The 21,954-nt window shown below is 37.1% G+C and overlaps 1 protein-coding gene across 10 annotated transcripts in view; it reads right to left on the reverse strand.

Moving 5' to 3' along the window:
* The window catches only part of arhgef9b (Cdc42 guanine nucleotide exchange factor (GEF) 9b), a 49,877-nt gene that overhangs the window by 13,914 nt on the left and 14,009 nt on the right, over nucleotides 1-21,954 (reverse strand). For 8 of the 10 annotated variants that reach the window (XR_008361244.1, XM_053506215.1, XM_053506214.1 and 5 more), the window contains exons 5-8: nucleotides 13,194-13,373; nucleotides 8,519-8,719; nucleotides 4,731-4,910; nucleotides 4,149-4,381 (exon numbers count right to left, since the gene is read on the reverse strand). Coding sequence is in view for 9 of the 10 variants with exons in the window: in XM_053506215.1 (XP_053362190.1) it covers nucleotides 4,149-4,381; nucleotides 4,731-4,910; nucleotides 8,519-8,719; nucleotides 13,194-13,373 (794 nt within the window). In the remaining variant the exon portion in view is untranslated. Of the gene's footprint in view, nucleotides 1-4,148; nucleotides 4,382-4,730; nucleotides 4,911-8,518; nucleotides 8,720-12,024; nucleotides 12,103-13,193; nucleotides 13,374-19,675; nucleotides 19,797-21,954 lie in introns of those variants that run through there. The other 2 variants (XM_053506221.1, XM_053506222.1) reach the window with 2 other exon arrangements.

A 21,954-nucleotide genomic window follows, 5' to 3' on the forward strand; every position in this document is an offset into this window, starting at 1 on the left:
CAAGTTATATTCATTTTGTCCTTGGCGTTGTTCTGTCTCATTTAGTGGCTGAGGTCATTCACTACCCTCCTGCGCATGGTCCACACCACCCACATGGTCCTTTTCCCAAATCAGGCTGTGATGAAGTTCCTAAGTACCTTGAAGGTCCTTCAGTGGTCTGAGGGGGTGAACGTGCTGACAGCCTTCTTTACCATGGTGTTGATGTAAAAGGACCTGTGTAATATGAACACAAAAGTTCCAAAGGTTGTCTACTCTCTTCACTGGGCCCCCATTCATGATAAGGCGGTGGTAGCTGTCTTGCTGATGTTCAGTAGGATGTTCTCTTGGCACAAGTTCTCCAGATATTTAATCTCTTTCAGATTGTCCTTCTTGTTGATGCCAGAGATCAGCCCCAACCCAACAGTGTCATTAGCAAACTTAACGGAATTAGAACTGCAAGTGGGCATGCAGGCAAGTGTACAGTAAGCACTGCTTGTGCGATGTCAGTCAGAAAGTTGGCAATCCACTAACAGAGGGATGTTTGACCAATTGTAGTAATTTGTATTGCCCCTGTTAGAATATAAATGGTGCTGACTATAATAAATGGGGTGATATTTGATGTTAAGAACTCAAGGTTGGGTGTGCAAGACTGCGTGTGAGGTACAATGCTTGTGATGTTGCACCAGCTACTGTTTACCATTAGACACACACACACTCCACTTGACTTTCATGACTTTCATTTGTTCTGTCCAGAACTGGCTGGTGGCATGGTCCATCACCCCTGGGTTCAGTCATTTAATATTCCTCAGAATCTCATTTGGCCATCATTGGTGATAAAAGCATTAAATGGTGAGTGAGCTGTAAGCCAACAGAAATAAGAGTGCTTCTGATATAAGTATTTTTGGCCATGGCCTAAAAAAAGCATTAAAGTGAAGAAAAATGCAGGCAGGAAACCTCATGGTGTCACCTAGTAAAGAAGAGATTATTGGCATCAGAAAGCGGCTTTTTCAGACTAGTGCCCTTAAAGACATAGCAAGGGACAGATTTTTAATGATCTGAAGGTAGTGGTAGTAGTAGTAGTAGTAGTAGTAGTAGTAGTATTAAGGTGTGGGTTGTGGGAGAACCTCACTGCCTAAACATCCAAGCTTTTTAAAGCCATGATGACTCATTGTTCATGATAACAGAGAGGGACTCCATGAAAAAATTCTTCCTTGGGCACGCATGAATTAAAACTTGGTTAAAGGAATTACCACACTTTCTATTTTTAGCAGGATACCCAGGCTCTCATAGTACTGTCTTTTTATTAAAACAAGAGTTGCTTGAGGATCTGGTACTGGCAGTTGTAACCTGAATAACAGCAAAAAGTGCAAAAAGAGCCACATCTGAACATGAGACCATGGGAAAGTTTTGTAAGAGAAGGTTTTGAAGGAATTGTGTGTAGCTAAAGAATGATAGCAACACTCAGGCCAGTGCTACCATCTATGGCTGCAAACAGTATGAAAAAGCTGTGCACACTTTGACAGGCACGTCTGTCAACATCTTCAGTTAGATGATGATGACATACACTGTGTACAAAAAACTACCCAAAATTATGTACAAAAATATGTACCACATTTGTCTTTATCTTTCTTTTCTTTTTCTTAAATTAACAAATAATTCTTTTATTTTACAGTAAATAAGTTTACTCCACCAAAAGTTTTTTTCATGTTTTTATCTATGTCATAGGCTGAGAAATTAAGAGGTAAGTAAACAATGGTACTTTTTCATAAAGCCCTCAGAGTTTAAAAGGTTGGGTTTTAGACTGTTTTTTAGGTGCACTCATTCTTAGTTCTCTTTGCTTCCTTGGAACTTTTAAACTTGCACCATTGAAACCATCCTTATGAGAAGTATCACAGGCTCTCCAGAAGGTGGTGTGTCTAGGTGAGAGCACCATATGCACTAAGTTCACTGACCTGCAGTCTGTCTACAACAGGTGGTACCGAATCACGGACAGGCAAATTAAAAGTGTTTTAAACCCTGCACTCTTCTTCTGTTTTGGTAAGTAAAGTGCGAAGAGAAGCTTCTACCCACTAGTGATGGGTCGTTTAAGCACGATTCGTTCTTTTTGAACAAATCTTTAACATGACTCAGATGAACGAGTAGTCTCGGAGAGTGATTCGTTCATTTTATATTGGGCGCGCATGCACAAAGCATAGCAAAACCTCCGTATTTTATATACAGGAAAGAGAAATGAGTAGTTACCTTCGAGTCTTTTCGCTCCTGAGTCTTTCATTCTTTTGTCACGTGACTCCCATAGACGCTATGAAGTGCACTACACAGGAAACAGTATTAAACGATTCTGCTAGTGAGTCTTCGAGTCCTGAGTCAATCATTCTTTTGACACGTGACTCCCATAGACGCTATACAGTGCAGTACACAGGAAACAGAATTGAACGATTTTCAGCAATGAGTCTTCAAGTCTCGAGTCATTCGTTCCTTTGTCACGTGACTCCCATAGACGTCATGCAGTGCAGTACGCAGAAAACTGTGTTGAACGATTCTGCAAGTGAGTCTTCGAGTCCCGAGTTGTTTATTCTTTTGACACGTGACTCCCATAGACGCTATACCGTGCAGTACACAGGAAACAGAATTGAACGATTCTGAGCAATGAGTCAAGTCTCAAGTCGTTCGTTCCTTTGTCACGTGACTCCCATAGAGTTATGCACCTATGAGGTGCAATAGATGCAAAAGAACGAACGACTCCGACTACAAGATATGAGGTGAGCTACTCATTCTGTTTATTATAATATGTCCTTAGTTGCATTGTAATATTTTTATTACTGGAACTATAGCCAAAATTTGTGTATGTAGACGTATTGGGGGTATTTTTATTGAAAACGCAACATTTTAATTTATTTCTGATCAAAGGAGAACGAAATGAACAAAATGACTCAAACAAGATTCGTTCATTTTGATGAACGAGATTCAAAGAACCGAGTCACTAAAATGATTTAAACTTCCCATCACTACCACCCACAGGCCATTCAGGCCATCAAACAGTACAGTACAGTAGGTCAAGTGCTTGGACTTGTTTGCACAACACCTACTGTACATCCATTACATTCCTGTTAATACATCCATGCAATATAGGACACCATTGGACTGCTGTGCAGATAGATTTTTGCCCATTGATCACATTTAGCACAGGTCCGGTGATCCGCTTTACTCACACTTCAAGAGTCAAGGTGATTGTGCTTTTCAGTAGCAGCCCTCAACTTTGGGAATGAGCTGCCCCTGTATATAAGTCAGGCCCCTATACCTTTCCTAACTTTAAACCACATTTCAAGATTATTTTTTTCCTTTTTGGCATTAAATACAATGTGAAGAACAGGTGACTATTTTCTTTTTCTTGTTTATTTGGTGGTCTTATTTCTTTTTGTTTATTTGAATGTTATAATACTTTTGTTTCTTATTATTGTCTAATTTTTATGGTCTGTTCTGTGTCCGCGGGTACGGTATTTTAGGACTGTAGAGCACTTTTGTCAGCAGCATTGTGTTTGAATGCGCTTTATAAATAAATTTGACATTTAACATTGATGTACCACATATTTAAAAATACTTATTATATGGGTGTGCAATTTTAATACATCTACAGTACCTCAGCCCAATGCACAGCACAACAAATATCTGCAAATGGGGTTATATTGTTTGAGCCACCTATTTTTTACAGAATATCCAATATTTTATAATGTTACATTTCTCTGGTATTACTTGTATGTTCTAAGTTAATGTCACACACAAGCAATTTCAGTGCATTGCAAAAAAAAAATCAAATTTGAATTAAATGTCTTTACAAAAGCAGTTACAAGGAACAGGTGTCGAGCCAAGCCAAGGCAACATATATACTTATAATTTTTAAAGGAAAATATATTCTTATTGCATTTTTAAAGTGTTAGAAACCTGAACATCCTTCAGATAAGAGTGAAGGGTTGGCTATGATATGGAATTCCTAGTATTAAGAGGGTTTAATTCTTGCATGAGGACCCAAGAATGGTAGCTTGAACCCACCATCTTCTGATCAGTAACTCTCAGCTTTAACTGGCTGATGCTGGAAACGACCATGACATTATTGTGTGTGTGTGTGTGTGTGTGTGTGTGTGTGTGTGCACGCTTGTGTGTATTTATGTTACCTGTGCTCCTGTGCTGTGTATTTGAGCAGCTCAGCCAGTTGCAGTGGGTATTTGCAGATCTTCTGCACTGGGGTCAGCAGGAAACCGTCGATTGCAATGTCAATCATCTGCTGTAGGAGACGGCATGCTTCAAAGAAGTGCTGGTAGCGTCCATGCTTCATCAGCTTAGATAGCTCCATACATGCATCCAGATGGTTGTTGCAGTACTCAGAGTAGATCCAGAACCCATCTTGCTATAAGCCAAGGGTGTTTAAAAAATCATAAAATGGTGCAAAAGTCAACATTAAAATTGCGTCAAAGTGTGCATAAAATAGTATGTCTGCTGTTTTTTTTTTTTTTTTCATTTGTAAAGATTGGTAAAATCTATGTAAGTATGTATTTTCATTATGTTTTACTTGTTTGGATAGTACACAATGTGATACATGTACTTCATTACTATAAAACTATGTGTAATAACTCTGTATTATAAAAGTCTATGTGGTGTTATTCCTGCACTCCTGCATTAATAAAATATAATAAAAATTAATAAAAATTAATAAAATGTTAATTTCAATTTGGGTAAATGTGCAGTAAAACGCTTACATGTTCCAGGAAGCATGGGCCGATTTCACTCAGATGGGGTTCCTCTGTGTTATACTGCTTTTCCAAATCCCGGACAAATCCCATTTGAAATCTATAGATGTCCTCAATGTTTCCAAAAATGACTTTTACCTGGTCTTCATTGAACATGTCAATTCTCTTTCTGCACTGCCTCAAGTAACCCTGAAAATGAAAAGGATTGTAAAGCTGAATTTTTAAGCCTGTCATGTTTAGACTACTCAAAACGTAGATCTAGTCATGTTCATATAAAAAAATATGCTTAACCATAACAAATAAGAAATCCACCTTCTTGTATCTGTAATATGTTATTTATTTATAAGAAAAGTTAATAAAAATAATAATAATAATAATAATAATTATTATTATTATTATTATTATTATTATTATTATTAACGTTATTAATATTATTATTCCATAAATTACTTTTAAAGACACATAAGATATCCTTTACAGAGAAACTAAAATGTTACTATTATAATAAACCCAACCACCATCACACATATAAACATACAAGGAACAATTTAAAATAGACTGCTAAAAAGGAACCAAAGAACACAAAAGTTAAAATACTTTTGGTCCAACAGAAATATAAGAAGCATTCAAGTCAAACTGGGACTTTCAATTGCACAGAATAAGAGAACAAAATTATTAGAGCAACCCTAATGCGTTTATCTCAATATTTTACTTGAGCTTGGATACCATCCAAGTTATCCGTCATTTACATGAATGTTCATGGGAATGACTGCAGTCAGCTCCAAGCCACCTCGGCTGTGATTGTCATTTATCATTCAAATGTTTTACTGCAGCTAAAAGTCTCATCACTTTGTTGTGCTTTAAGTTACAGTATCAAGTCATCTGCAAATTGACTAATCTATACATGGATAGAAATAGTACACTGTCTTCTAATCACAGAGATGTATTTGAAAGATAGTATAAAGGACAGTTTTTACATTCAAGTTTCCTAATATATTCTGTGTGTGTGTGTGTGCGCGTGTTATAAATACTTTTCCCCCTGCCTTTACTTTTTTCTTCACCCTTATCTCTGCAAATCACCTGAGCCTCACAACAAGGTTTTTTTCAGGCCACACACATACACTCACCTAAAGGATTATTAGGGAACACCATACTAATACGGTGTTTGACCCCCTTTCGCCTTCAGAACTGCCTTAATTCCACGTGGCATTGATTCAACAAGGTGCTGAAAGCATTCTTAAAAAATGTTGGCCCATATTGATAGGATAGCATCTTGCAGTTGATGGAGATTTGTGGGAAGCACATTCAGGGCACAAAGCTCCCATTCTACCACATCCCAAAGATGCTCCATTGGGTTGAGATCTGGTGACTGTGGGGGCCATTTTGGTACAGTGAACTCATTGTCATGTTCAAGAAACCAATGTGAAATTATTCGAGCTTTGTGACATGGTGCATTATCCTCCTGGAAGTAGCCATCAGAGGATGGGTACATGGTGGTCATAAAGGGATGGACATGGTCAGAAACAATGCTCAGGTAGCCCGTGGCATTTAAAAGATGCCCAATTGGTACTAAGAGGCCTAAAGTGTTCCAAGAAAACATCCCCCACACCATTAAACCACCACCACCAGCCTGCACAGTGGTAAAAAGGCATAATGGATCAATGTTCTCATTCTTTTCCAAATTCTGACTCTACCATTTAAATGTCCCAAGAAAAAAATCGAGACTCATAAGACCAGGCAATATTTTTCCAGTCTTCAACTGTCCAATTTTGGTGAACTCAAATTGTTACCTCTTTTTACATTTACATTTAGGCATTTGGCAGACGCTCTTATCCAGAGCGACTTACAAAAAAATTTGTTTTTCTTATTTGTAGTGGAGATGAGTGGTACCCGGTGGGGTCTTCTGCTGTTGTAGCCCATCCGCCTCAAGGTTGTGCGTGTTGTGGCTTCACAAATGCTTTGCTGCATACCTCGGTTGTAACGAGTGGTCAAAGTTGCTCTTCTATCAACTTGAATCAGTCGGCCCATTCTCCTCTGACCTCTAGCATCAACAAGGCATTTTCGCCCACAGGACTGCCACATACTGGATGTTTTTCCCTTTTTACACCATTCTTTGTAAACCCTAGAAATGGTTGCGTGTGAAAATCCCAGTAACTGAGCAGATTGTGAAATACTCAGACCGGCCTGCCTGGCACCAACAACTATGCCACGCTCAAAATTGCTTAAATCACCTTTCTTTCCCATCCTGACAGTTCAGTTTGGAGTTCAGGAGATTGTCTTGACCAGGACCACACCCCTAAATGCATTGAAGCAACTGCCATGTGATTGGTTGATTAGATATTTGCATTAATGACAAATTGAACAGGTGTTCCTAATAATCCTTTAGGTGAGTGTATACAAACACTCACACGCACACACACACACAAATCCATCTTCTGATCTTTCTTCTTTGACTTACATCATCCACCAGGCATTTCCACTTGTAGAACTGCCCCTATTTGATTTTTTTTTTTTTTACTGCACAGTTCCAGTCGGCACATGCATTTAAAGGGGATATCCCAATACCATTATGGCATACTTTTAGAAAAGGGGAAATTTTAGACCTTTAGATGCTGGAAAAAAGCATTACATTATGATGTCACTCAATGTGATGTCACTGAACGTGATGTCACTCAATATAATGCCATACAGAATGTTATTAACCACTTTTCAGCACAAGTTTGAGGCATCAGCAACATATATATACTTTTTTTTTAACATTTATATTATATGACATGGCACATTCGGAGTAGGGCTGCAAAATTGGCTTGACCCAGGATTGATGGTAGCACTCTCCTTCTTCTCCGGACAACAATCGGAAAAGGGATTCAGGAGACCTTAGTCTTCAGCAATCCCTGTACCTTTTGAAGAAAATCAGTCCATGATGTTTTTCCTGGAGAGAAGTGCCTGCCCTTCTTGAAATGTACACTATGAAGGTAAGTGCAACCATTATTCCTGTGTCATGCCATGGTTTCTCTTTCAAGATCTCTGCAATTCAATTATTTAACCATGGCTGTGGTCAAACTTGTTAAAGATCCCAGTCCCTTGGCTGAAAAGCCACCCTACAAATGATGTAGTAAAGCATCCTGAGACTGTTTATTTGTGGGGTTGCTTCTCAGCCAAGGGACTGGGCTCACTAACAAGTTTGACCACAGTCACGGTTAAAGAATTGAATTGCAGAGGTCTTGAAAGGGAAGGGTCAACACTGCAAATACTGACTCTATAAATATAATGTAATTGACAATAAAAAGCCTTTGATACTCATGAAATGCTTGTAATTATAATAACTTATACCATAGTAATATCTGACAAAAATATCTAAAAACACTGAAGCAGCAGACTTTTTAAAAATTAATACTTGTCCCATTTTCAAAACCCTGGCTTTACTGTATATAAAGTACTCTGCAGAGGTTTTAGGCAGATGAAAATGCTGTAAAGTAAGAATGCTTCCAAAAGATTATTGAGCATGTGCAGGAAAGAAAGTTAAACTACAATTTAAGCGTGTGAAAGTTTGATGCCGCAAGTGAGCATTTAAGTAAGCAAAAATAAATCAGAGTGCAAACAGTGACTTTTCAATTCTAAAAGCATCCCTATTAAGTTTTTCTACAATTGGACAAAACATCTTTTATCTTTTTCAGAACTTTTTTGAAACCCCATCCAGTTGAAAAATATGTAATTTTAAAGGAAATAGAATTATTATAATTGATTGCTCACATATTTGCTTCGGGCAAGAGAGAATATGTGAATGATAACAGTACCTCACATATATCTTTCAGGTGCTTGATGTAGTGACGCTCTGTGCTCATGATCTCGTTGATTACGTTAGCCCTCATCTGGTCTCTGTTCTGGAGTGGCTGACCCAAGCAGAGACAATCACTACCTGCATCCAGGTGGCCATTCTGGACCTCATTGCTGCCCTCAGCTGCTTTAATGGCTCGATCTTCCTGGTTCACCCACAGCTATATGCAAAAGATAAAAGATTACGTTTACCTATGACTTTTTTTAAATTAAGAAAATGACGGGCTAATTCAACATCCACTCTTGTTTGGGTAGCTCAAGGTAGCCATCAAATATATATGCAGTCTTCTCTGAAAGTACTGGAATGTGAAGGCTAATTATTTTGCTTTTGCTATACACTACAATGCATTCTCAATGCTTGGCAAATGTAATTTCTTAGCTTAATTTCTTTGATAAAGAATCATCCTAGCTGATTTTTTATTTTTTTTAAACAATGTTTAACAAGAAAAAGTAACATTTGTAACATTATTAGTGTGCATAATTATTAGTCTACTACATTTCAAATTATTAATTTCCAGGTTATTCTTCAGTCTCAGAGTATTATTTAAGAAACAGCAAACAAAACAGATAACAAAAATAAAACTCAGACCTTTTTCTGAATATAATTTAACATAAAATATAAATATATGAATTAAAAAAAAATAAACAATTCAAAATTATTTTCATTATTTTTCATGAGCCTTCCTTCCACTGAATCTCAGTTTCTTAAACGGTTTACAATTATTTATTTATTGATATAGCCAATGTTAAATGTTTAGATATGTTTAAAGTGGTGGATTGTTGGATCTCACAGTAACCATAATTTAGGATGGCCCAGGAGTTTAATCCATGAGGAAGGGGGCCAGGCCATCAATCTGTCATGTTAATGCCTTTTCTGGCTAGCCAAGCTGTGGTGTACCCGGATGCCTGTAACGGAGCATTGTTCTGCATAAAGATTGTGCACATGGCACAGTGTGTGTGTGTGTGTGTGTGTGTGTGTGTGTGTGTGTGTGTGTGTGTGTGTGTGTGTGTGTGTGCGCGCGCATGTGTCATTTTTACAGTATCTTAAAACCAGAGATCAATAAACTTTACGGCATGGCACAGTAAGTAGTCTGCGTTATTACTGGATTACCTTATACTGGTGGAAAAGAAATTTCCCACAAACATTACAACATATTAAAACTTTAATGAGTTATAATTGATACTACAGGTTATGATGTCTATTTACTCCAAATTCTACAACGGTTATCCATCTGCTCCCCTTAGTAAAATAATCATCCTTGAAATATCATAATCTAGAACAGTGATGCTACTACTGTGTACATATATTTAATCAACTGCACACTTAACCCACATAAAATCAGCTATCACTGAGAACACAGGGGAAACACATTTATCTGGATGCGTGGAAAACATGGTTCACCATGTATATTACAGTGTGAGGATTACTAATGCATTTTAGTGACGCTGCTGACGTACAAGGGCTATACCGATAGTAATGCCAAATGGACATAACTTTTTTATCATTTTTATCACTTTTTTATACATACTACTCAATATAGTCTTCAGCATGCATCTCTGAAATCCTGAATCCTCTTTGAAAATTCCCTTTTTTTTCCCAGTTAATAGTCTCGTTCTCCCCGAGTTGTCTTCAGTAATGGTTTATCGTTAAAGCTGTTTATCCATCTGTGCACACTGTTCTTGTCAATTGTGTCATCTCCAAAAACATTCTGTAGTGCAGTGGGACACCATTGACGATCTTTGTATAGAGGAGTTATAATACCAAAATGTGCAATTTGAGCAACCTACATCAGTTAGATAAAATAAAAAATGTTATGCCTACCTAACTTCATGGCACATGTTTTTTGTTTGTTTGTTTGTTTGTTTTGCTAGATGCTCTTCGACAATAAGGATGCCCTGCATTCAGTGGGAGGGTTTGGAAAACAGGAGAACACCAGTTTAAAGTGACAGCACATTGGACCTCTGTCTAGTCCGATCGGGGGCCAGTGAGCAAATAAGGAAGTGTAAACACAATGCATTAAAGCTAATTTCCTTTTTTTTTTTTTTTTTTACAGAATTATAATCATGTTTTCAGTTTTAGGTTTATGGTTGAGTTAGTTATGAACTTACATTTAAATTTAATCTTTACATTTATGATTCTTGTTCTTTGTGTTTACTGACAGATTTGATGCCATAAGCTTGCAAGCCAAAGTTTTTACATTACAAGTTTATACCGTACTTGACTGCTGGGCTTGTGTATTTTGTCTCATGAGCAGATTCTGTATTTCTTTATATTAGTCTTTTCCTGCACTTTTGTAAGAGTTAATCAGTAGATTTATATTTCATCCCTGTATTTCTTTATGAGTTCCAATCTGGCCTTCAGATTTAGACCGCAGGTGAGTTGCATCTTGTTGTATGGCCACTATGTCTATTTGAAGTTATCTTTAAATGATGGATTGCAAGATCTTTACCCCTGCCCTCTGGTGTTTATCTCTGATAAAACTGAATTATATTTTGACAGGTCTCACAATGTTTCTGTAAATAACTACTGTTATTTTCCTTGGTCAATCTTTTTCATGTATGATTGATAGTAGAGCAGTGGTTTCTTTGTTTCTCAGGACATTTCTATGATAGATCTTTTACTCCTTTCATAACATCAAAATGACTTGCTTTTTTCTCATATTCAATTCTTGAATCTTTAGGCAGATTTATCCTATGTAACAATAAATGCAATCTTTACAAGTATAGTATAACCCAGGGCCAGAAGAAACAGTAAATGTTCAGATTACTGTAAATCTTTAAATCAATCCAACAGGGCAGACCTGGACATGCAAAAAACATGTCAGTCATAGGTTCCAATATTTTTGATCTCTTGAAAAATAGGTTTAAACAAAAGGTGCCATGTCGACACATCTAAATTTAAATATAAGGAAATGAACACTGAAATTCCTATTTTTCTTTTCACATTCATCTTTTGATTATAAACCCAGACATCTTACAAGTATAACAGAAACAAAAAAAATGACATTGCCTGTTCAGTACTTTCAGAGGGGACAGTAAATTATATTGTAATTGGTCAGTCATAGGAGTTTTACTACTGCTAGGAGTACTTGCCAGAGCAGGATTGGTTGGTTTACCCTTAACTAAAACCAGTGGAACAAATAATAGCATGTTAGCATGAGACATCAACTGAACATGGAAGTCAAAAATCTGCCCAGCACCTTCAAATTCAAAAGCTACAATGCAAACACACACATGAAGTTGAAATGCAAAAGAAAATGCCTACAACTCATACTTACATTAAACAATGCATTTAAAATAGGCACATCACAAATGTTAAATTATAGTGAAGGCTTCTACTTTGGAATAAAGTCTACAAGCTTTATCATGATGGACACTAAAAGCACAATCTTCACTTGACTTGGTTTGATGCTCATGACGTGTTTGACAAACTCTTGGCAGGTGAAGGAAGTCGATAAAAACGCACCTTTGCTGTTGTGATTTGGAACCTTCGAGTGGCTATAGGGTTGATATAGAAAACCTTTTTTGTTTGTGGTTGAGTAGAGTGAGGTTCAACCTTGGGAAAAATGACAAAAATAAATATCGTTCCAATATGTAACTCTAGTAATGAATATGGGTAAATGAAATAAAATTTAGTTGGGTCCTGTTTGAGTCTTCAAATTTTGTTATTCTCTTCCAATGCATTATTTTTCATCAGCCCACCGTCAAAGAATGCTGGGATGATTATTATCAGTGTAATACATATATACTGTATATACTGTACTGTATTATCAAGTACAAGGACTGTTTGCAAAAACAAATTAAACTCATGGCTCCCAAATTCAGCAAAACGAGTGGTACCAATAACAGCCAGAGACAAAGGGAAAGTCTCAATAAGAAAGTGAAATTGAAAAGTTATTGAACAAAATGAAGGTGGGAAAACAATGAATGATTTTGCTCACAATTTAGACATGTCACAGTCATACCTTACAGCTACACTGCGGTTTCCCCACATACTGTAGCTACAGTACTTTACTGTTTTATGGGGTTTATTATTATTTACATATTAACACTTAAATAACATAATCTCTGAACATGTACTACCTGTACAACTTATTAATACGACCCATGCTAGGTGTTTTTTTTATTGTTTGCTAACTTACAAAATTGTCTACCATTTTTTTTTACTAGAATAACCTGTGTTAATGTGTCCGTTGTTTGACCAAGCAATGTGTGTGCCTTTACTAGCCTCAGCAGCAGGTTCCCTGGTGGGTGCTTGTTAGCATTCACTGCTCTCACTGCTGAGATACAGGTTAGAGTCCTGGTTAGGTCATTAGATAAATTGCAAGGTAAAAAAATAAATAAATAAAATAACTAGGGAGAGCATTTTAAAAATGTTCAATCCAGGTTAATCTGAATTGTTGCCAAATTAAAGATTCCCGCTGAACATGAAACTTGATGCAGGTGCATCTCTTTTTCCTTTTGTCATCAGCTTCAAATGTCTTTTTTTTCCCTCTTCATGTTTTTTCTTAATAAATATATTATTGCAGCACCATTACAGAGACAATATGTAAAAAAAAAAAAAAATCATTAGTGAGTTATCAATGACATTTAACCAGGGAAATAAAGTTGTCAATGGATTGATGCAATTCTTACTCGTACAAAGCTGGCTGGAAACCAACCCTCCTCATCGTCAATCTGCCCCCACCACCAATCCTTGTTGGAAGCATCCAGGACCTTAATGACGTCTCCTGCCTTAAATGCCAGTTCACGATCAGCCATGGCCACGTGATCCCATACTGCCTCAGCATTGACTGTGGTCCCTCCGCTAATCAGCTGAAAATAAACACATTGAAGGCCAGTGAATTTAAAATTCTAAATATACTATTGTTTTATACCATACTTTGTACACATGGGTACACTTTTCTTAGGGTTTTGTGTGTTTGCTTTTTTATAAATATTGTCTACAATGTTAATAAGCTAGATGAAAACATGTAGGTTTTGAACAGAACCAATGGGTACTGTAGGTTGAACTAAAACACAATTTAAAGAATATTTTACGTTCAGCTGAAAATGCAAGTGTGGTTAAGAATGAGACAATCCTATAAAAATGTAAGTTATAATTGTAAAGTATCACATCAGTACCACATCATATGCATTTATACATCATATCCACATCCTTAACTACAGAGATTTGAGAAGATATTTGTCTGCATCAAAATGGCCAGCCAACAGAAAAAAGAGCAACCAATCATTCCACTGCAAAACGGCCATATATAGTATATCCCTCAGATCTTAGGGCCTTGACTCTGTTTTCTGGGCTGTTTTACAGGAGTAACTGTTAGCTTCAAAATGGTGAATTGTGTAATCTTACCATATGGCTAAAACTGTAATAACTAAATGTTCTGCATGCTTTGAGGTGACCTAATTGGTTAGCCCTGCATTTTTTTACATATAAAACAAATTTAATGTTACTTAAGCCTACCTAAGCTCTTGAACTGTATCTGGAGTAACTTGCGCTCATGCCACATGATTGGGTGATCAGATAGGGGTTGATCACTGAGGGTGTTGTATTTATTATTGTTCGTCCATAATCTTGATGTTGTGAAGCAGTGGCTCTACTATAAAGCTCTCCTGGATTGCTGAACTTCTCAACCCATCACAATGAGCAAGAACACGAGGGGAACCTCTGCTGCCTGTACCATACTCCTTTAGTGAAAACCCATACTTCATGACCACAGATGAGGTAAAGGATATAGACATTTACTACTAGTAAGCAAAGAAGTTTTTTGGGGGAGGGGAAATTATGCTCCAGCTTGAACTTCACATGCCAACCCAGTTAATATAGCTTGTTATTTGTTACTCATTATTGTCCCAAATTACTTCAAGCCTTTCACTAAGGTATCTATCCTCACCTACAGTAAAGGGAGACAACCAAAGTCTGACATGGTGGGGCTTTAAATTCAACAGTCAAATGTTTAAATGTGTCAGAGGTCCACATGTGCTGATGCCAGGAGAACATCATTCATGAATAACTGCAATCTAAGTCTCCTCACTGGACACATCTACAAAAATAGCTGTGTCTAAAATGTTTTTAACCAAATGACATGAATTACTGTACTCTTGCAGAGACTAAAACATAGTGGCCCAGATACCTTGTACTCTTTCAGTAGCTTGAAGAACAATAGTCAAAGCAGACAATTATAACCCTTTTCAAATTCATGTAAATTGGATAAGTATGTCCTAATCACCCCTTAAAAAGTTGTGCAAAATAAAATGAAGGTGAATATTTTTTGTCTTGAATCCTAGTTTGAACTATCTGACTGAATCTCCTCCACAGGACCCGGACATGGAACCTTCCTGGGGGTTCCGTGTATTTGAAACATTGAATTAAATTTACAAAGTCTGGATCTCTAGCCCAGTTTGCCAGTCCAAAAGCATGCCAAAAATTTCAAAGCAACATTGACACTACAAATGGAAATGATGTGCAGGTGTATAAACCAATATTTTATAGATGTAAATGTAAAGTTTTACTCTGAACTCCATGCAAAGGTTTTATACATAAGGCCCAAGATCTCAAGTCTCTCTAAGGTAGCTCTGTACTGATTTTAAAAAGTGCTCACCATCCTTAAACTACTTTTCTTTATACTACCTTCTTCACCTAGGAAAAGATTCTGTAATTATCTGCTTTGGTTGTCTTCAGTTGTCTTTCAGGCATTTTGGTGTTATGGGTCTTACCAGTGTATTTCTTATTTTAGGAGTGCACCAAACTGTTAATTTGGCTGGTCCTGACGTTTCCTGTTTTGTTTGTGATAATAGTCTCCTTCACTTGAATCAACATGTTTTTGGACTACATACTAAAAGTTCCCATGGAAATCAAATGCAAAGTCATCGCTTCTAATCAACACCAGATAAGAAGTGATGAACTAACAAAGAAAACTGTCACACATGGTCATGCTGGCAACTGCTTATCATTCAATTGTCTAATTACTTTTGAGCCTGTAAAATTGGAGAAGCACTGTTAAAAACAAGGGTATGGGTTTAATTCCAATAAATGCATCCTTTTTGTTATATATTAGACAGGGGTGTTCAAACATTTATATTTTTTAATAGGTGTGTCTCATTTATTAGAAAAAAAAAATATTTTGTTTTTATTTTAATTGCTCTAGAATTTTATTAAAATATGCTCCCTTCTATATCTAAGATTCTGGAAAAGATAGTAGCGCAGCAGCTTTGTTCATACTTACATAGAAATAGCATACACAAACTGTTTCATTCAGAATTTAGGCCTTATCACAGCACAGATACAGCACTTGTTTAAGTAGTAGTAAATGATCTCATATTGGCCTCTGATCAGGGATCAGCTTTTGACACCATTAATCATAGTATTCTCATTCACAGATTAGAAAATATAGAAGAAATTGAGGGGAACGGCCCTCTCCTGGCTCAGATCCTATTTAACTGATCATTATGAGTTTGTAGATTTAAATGATGACTATTGTGCATGTTGTGGAGTGGAGTTTGGTGTTCCTCTGGGTTCAGTTTTAGGCCCACAGATTTTTTCTCTTTACATGCTTCCTCTGGGCAACATAATTCCTAAGCATGGTATTAGTTTTCATTGTTATGCTGATGACATACAGTTATATGTCTCAGCAAAACCAGATAAGAAAAACAGCTTAATAAAGTTGAGCAATGTGTGAAGGACATGAGACTGAATATTAATTAACTTCCGTCTGCTTAATCCTGATTAGACAGAAGTTTTAGTCATAGGACAACATGTAGCTAGAAGCAAGTGTTTTGATCACACTTTAGATGGCCTTTCTGTTCCATCAAGTGAACCAGTAAAAGAACTTGGTGTGATTATAGATTCAAGTCTTTAATTTGAAGCACATGTAGATAATGTTACTAGGATGGTATTCCTTTACCTCAGAAATAGTGCCAAGATAAGGAATATATTGTCACTAAACGATGCAGAAAAATTAGTTCATGCTTTTATCACCTCTAGGTTGGGTTACTGTAACATCTTACTGTCTGTTTGTTCAACTATGTGCGTGAAGTAAGCTTCAGTTAGTCCAGAGTGCAGCAGCGAGAATCCTCATTAGAACTAGAAGATACGAACACATTACCCCAATCTTATCCACACTGCATTGGCTCCCTGTGAAATTTCACATCAATTTTAAAATACTACTTTTGACTGTATCTGAGTAAACTGCTATTGTCTTACAATCCGCCACGCCAACTTCGATCGAAGGATGCAGGGTGCTTGTCAGTACCACATGTCGTGAAAACTACAGCGGGGGCAGAGCTTTTTCTTACAAAGCCCCAAAGTTATGAAACAGCCTTCCAATTAATGCTTGGGACTCAGTTTCAGCGTTTAAGTCTAGGCTAAAAACGGAGCAGATCTGGTGAACTCATGGACATAGAGTATTATGGTGAACTGGTTTGTTTAGATGCTGTCTTCCCCACTCTCACTGATTACTCAAAGTTTGTTGACGGTGACATGATTGGTTGCTTTACATCTCAGGGAGCCCTCATGTCTGTGTTTCCATTTGGCACTTCCTTTTAGTTAAGCTGTCATACTTACAGTAGTCCTGTCGGTGTCCCTGCTTGCACTTTACACGATATATATATATATTGTGTAGAGTGCATATACATAAAGTGAACTGTTTTCTCTCATCCTCTTCTGCTCTCTCCTCTCTTCTTTTCTCTCTCTTCTCTTCTTTCTTTTCTCTCTATCTCTCTCCCTCTCTCCCTGTATTTCTGTTGGGCTACACATGTTCCTGAGCTGCCAGTGATACAGACCCCATCTGCCCACTAGACCTGTCTGATTTGTCCTCATCCCATTTCTGGTGGGAAATCTCGTCGCATGGATGCTTTTGTGGTCTGCTTGGGATGTGTGTGGTGACTGGGTCGGGTCCACTTTTCCATGGCTGAGGCCAACAGCTGTTCTCTAAGGACTTGGGACTCTACAGCCAATCAGGGGTGCCTGTGAGCTCGTTCACGCGGAAGGAGCGGATAGCTCCGAGTGTGTTACGCCGAGCAGTTCAAAAAGATGCAGTCGGCTGGCGTCACGTGGTTCGGAGGAAACACGTGATAGTCTTCAGCCCTCCTGAATGAGTGGTAGTAGTAGCCTTAACATGGGAGCCCCCTAGTGACGGGGAGGAATTGGACACGACTAAATTAAAGAGAAAATCAGGAAAAAATTCCAAAAAAAAGGACTGGAATTTTCTACAGTCTACCTGAGCCTTCAGTAACAAACTGGACCTAATTTTAACTTAAAGACATTGACTGTTATATTGAACTTCCAGCTGCCTTACACACGTTATGACGGCAGATCAATCCCTGCTATCCATTATCACCCAAATCAAAATGGGTTCCCTGTTGAATCTGGTTCCTCTCAAGGTTTCTTCCTATTGCCATCTCTGGGAGTTTTTCCTTGCCACTGTCGCCCTCAGCTTGCTCATCTGACACTATTTAATCTTTTTGATTTATACACATTAACATTTTATACAAACTTTCATTATTTTTTTTGATTATGTAAAGCTGCTTTGCTACAATGACAATGACAAGCGCTATACAAATAAATTATAATTAAATTGGTCCAGTGTTATTGCCATTTAATCAATAACTTGATCCCACTGAACTCCCCAAAATCTTTCAACAAAACAACAGATCTGTATTTCTTATTTTAAAAAAAAGCAAAGCCTTAAACCGTTTTACTGAATCATTCATACCAGTGTAAAAAGCAAAAGAGACCAGAGACAGCTATTTTAACTGCTGCATATATTAGCCATAGGGTCACATATTCTAGCACTAAATTTACACTTTCATATGTACCAGCTACTGTACCTAAACATTGCTGCAGACCAGGCACAGCTTAAAAGCAATAGTATTTCTTTATGGCACTAGCCTCTTTCAGGGTTTATAAAACAGTAAATAAATCAATGTGGTCACTGGACCAAAATCTTCATCCAAATGAGCATTTGTGGCATGTGCAGGACAAACAAGTTCAATCTATGGAGGGCCTAGCTCACAACTTACAGGATTTAGATCTGCTCCTGACATATTGGTGCCAGATACCCCAGCACACCTTTAAAGCTCATGTGGAGTCCATGCATCAATGGGTCAAGAACTGTTTGGTAGCGCAATAGTTAAGTACACGATGTTAAGCAGATGGTCTTAATGATATAGCTATATGTAAATGTCCAATATACTGTATGACAGATAATTTTTTTTATTGACTTGAATTGAAGATGTTTATATAAAATATTAAAGAAAGAAGCAGAAATAAAATAATTCTTACCCTGATCGTATGTAAGGGTTTAGCTGATTCAAACATTTATGATGACTGAAAACAAAATAGCTAGTCTCTGATCAATTTATAATTTCCCAAAACACTAATAAAGGCACTTATTTGGAAGCCCAGATACTCCGCTGCCCAGCATTCTCCAATCACTGTGCCAGTGAATGCTGTGTCTGAAACCTAACAATCCTCCTCACTGGGGATCACCTATCACAGGACCAGGATGATTCTGGTCATCTAGAGAAAAATCCCCAGATATCAACCTATTTCTATAATGAGATATGTACACGTTTATTGAACAATGGCTTTAATTATGTTCAGTTATGCCGTCGCACCTGCTTTCAAGGAAATTCACGTTAGACATGGTTTAATGTTACATGAAGAGCACAAAGACTGTAGCGTTAATTAATTTGCATTAAATGCAAACGACATCATTACGGCTGAAGTAATCAAAGCTCACGTACCCGCGATACAAAGAACAGAGAAATGCAAAACAGAAACAATAGCTCAAAAAGACGCTAAACACCACCAAGCGAGCTAGGAAGGTGTTTGGTACAGTATATACATGGGTCAGGGTTTTTTTTTTTTTTTTTTTCCTGGCGACGCTGAAGCGTTGGTAGGATTTGACTAGCATAGTCGTTATTGTGAAGTCTGCAAGAACACGAGCACATCTCCAAGGTCACGTTGCAATGCACGAGAATATATTATTTAAGCATAAAAATGCACAGTCCATGTATACACCACTGCGTACCGCTCCGTAGCGGAGAAATCGCTCATAAAAAGCCGCCCTCGCGGCCTGAGCTCTAAAGCGGACAAGCATAAGCGACATCCTCACCGTCATCATCCTTGTTAGGTTGTTCGTCGTGCCAGCGACAGCTGTCTCCTTTTAAAAGAAGTGAATCGGCATTAATTTGAGTAAGATCCAAAACCGCTGCTGTGCTGCCTCAATGCGAAGCTATAGCGACCAGAAACCGAGAGAGGGGATTCAGTCTGCATGATAAAGTTAAAAAGACGCGCAACTGAGTGACAGGGGATAGCAAATTCCTTCAGCATGCCCAGAGTCAACCACCAACCATAAGGCAGATTATTAATGCACAAGACAAGTAGTTTGTTTGGAATCTTGAATGCAAAGAATGCAATTATTATTTTAACAGCGTATTATATTACGTTTTTATTATAAATAAATTAATTAATTAATAGACACCCTTCTTGCATTATCAGGTTATTCAGGGGGTCAATTAAAATTCTACAGCATTGTAGCACTGCATGATGCCAAATAATTGTCTAATTTGATAACTGCAAAAATGGTAGGTGGACAGTGAGTAAAGAATTGACTGTATTTTTGATTGCATATTATTATTATTATTATTATTATTATTATTATTATTGATAGTATGTGCTTAGTGCCTCAGCACTTCTAACATTAATAATGCAGTATCCAGCTTGGAAGCCCCAGCATTACCACACTGTCAACTGCAATGGAGTTCATAAATCCACAGTGCAAAAAAAAAATCCTTTAAATCTTTTAAGTAGAAACAGAATTTAAATCGTTTTAGTTCATCTTTTGGTTCAGATTAAACATGATAAGATTTCAAGCTGAACAAACTCAACGGATAAAATCCACCCAATCTAATAGGACATTTCACTTATGAATTAATTGCATGGTGTAAAATGGCTTTAAGTTTCAGTTTTATATGATTTTGAGGTAAGAACTAGACAGGGAGCTTAACTCAGGCTCAGCCATATCAGGCTGTAAGACTATGATGTATCACAAATGAGCTCACCAGATAAGTTATTGCCTCCAGATTGTAAAATAAGAAAAAAAAATCCTTTTATAAGATAGCCTAATCAATCATTCAGTACATTCAGATAGTCATCTGACTTCATTTTATTGGTCACATAACATTGCTGAGCCTCCAGAGGGCTTGTACAGAGGGCACTATACATAACGGCTGCATCACTTCGTGTGCTTCCCTGCTAATGTTTCCCTCTTTTTACCCTGACATATCCACGGCTCTGGAATAGGATAAACCTGGAGTCATCAGACCACATTACCTTTTTCAATTCCCCAAAGAAAACCAATAACATTAAATAACCATGGGATATATCTTTTGACATGGATGTTTAAGATATGGGAAGCTACTAAATGTATCGGTTAGGGTCAGGCAGTGTATGTAACATTTTTTTCATGAACTGCAGGGTACTTGGTAATTATGTAAAGACCCTTAAAAGGGGGACCACTTTCACATTTAAACAGACAATTATTAATTCTAACTGCCTTGGACAGTTTCATGTTAATGAAACGGTATGTCAGTTGTCATGTTAATGAAACTGTGCAGTTTACAGCAGATTTTTTAAATTTTTTTCTCCACTAATGATTGTTTTATATATAAATTTATGACCGTACATAAACCTACTGAGTTGTCAACATCAATTTTTGTCAATATTTCTTGTTTGAGGTGGTTTTTATTTTTACTAGCTTTAACAATCCTTAATTATTTCTATAGAGATTGTTGATGTTCTGATTCAGATTAAACATGATAAACTTAGTCCACAATGTGCAAAACACAATGAGAAGTAGACTGTAGTAACTGTCAAAATAAGTACATAATTAATAAATGCTAGTGCAAGTAAAGAGTCCCAGTACTGTCTAAGGAATTTTGCTCGTCTGCAGAAGTACTGTAAGTTCATTCTACCACTTGAGGAGCGAAGACACTGAAGTAGTGAGATCTAATAACAACAACGACATGTCAGTTGTCAGAAAGATTAAGACCTGAATAGTAATACCATATATTCAAGTAAAAAAAAAAAACTGAATACAAGCATAAGGGCTTCTTCAGGGTTTTCCTTATTGTTTAAAATATATATAACATTTGGTGCATGTTAACGGAATTCAAATTCAAAGTGTGAATAAGTTTTTATTTATGTATACTGTTTGATAAGAAATGGTATAAATGTCAATGCTGCTGTCAGGGATAACCCTGGGTATGCTGCATGCACTTAATCACATTTGTGTTTGTTACTTTGTATATTATTGTTTCTTAAGTTTTTAGTTCTACAGGTGTATGTAATTGTTCTGTTATTTAGATTTGTTCATAGTGCAGTCAAGTTAAT

This window comes from Clarias gariepinus, chromosome 10 (assembly GCF_024256425.1).
Source record: "Clarias gariepinus isolate MV-2021 ecotype Netherlands chromosome 10, CGAR_prim_01v2, whole genome shotgun sequence".
NCBI classification, from domain to species: Eukaryota; Metazoa; Chordata; class Actinopteri; order Siluriformes; family Clariidae; genus Clarias; species Clarias gariepinus.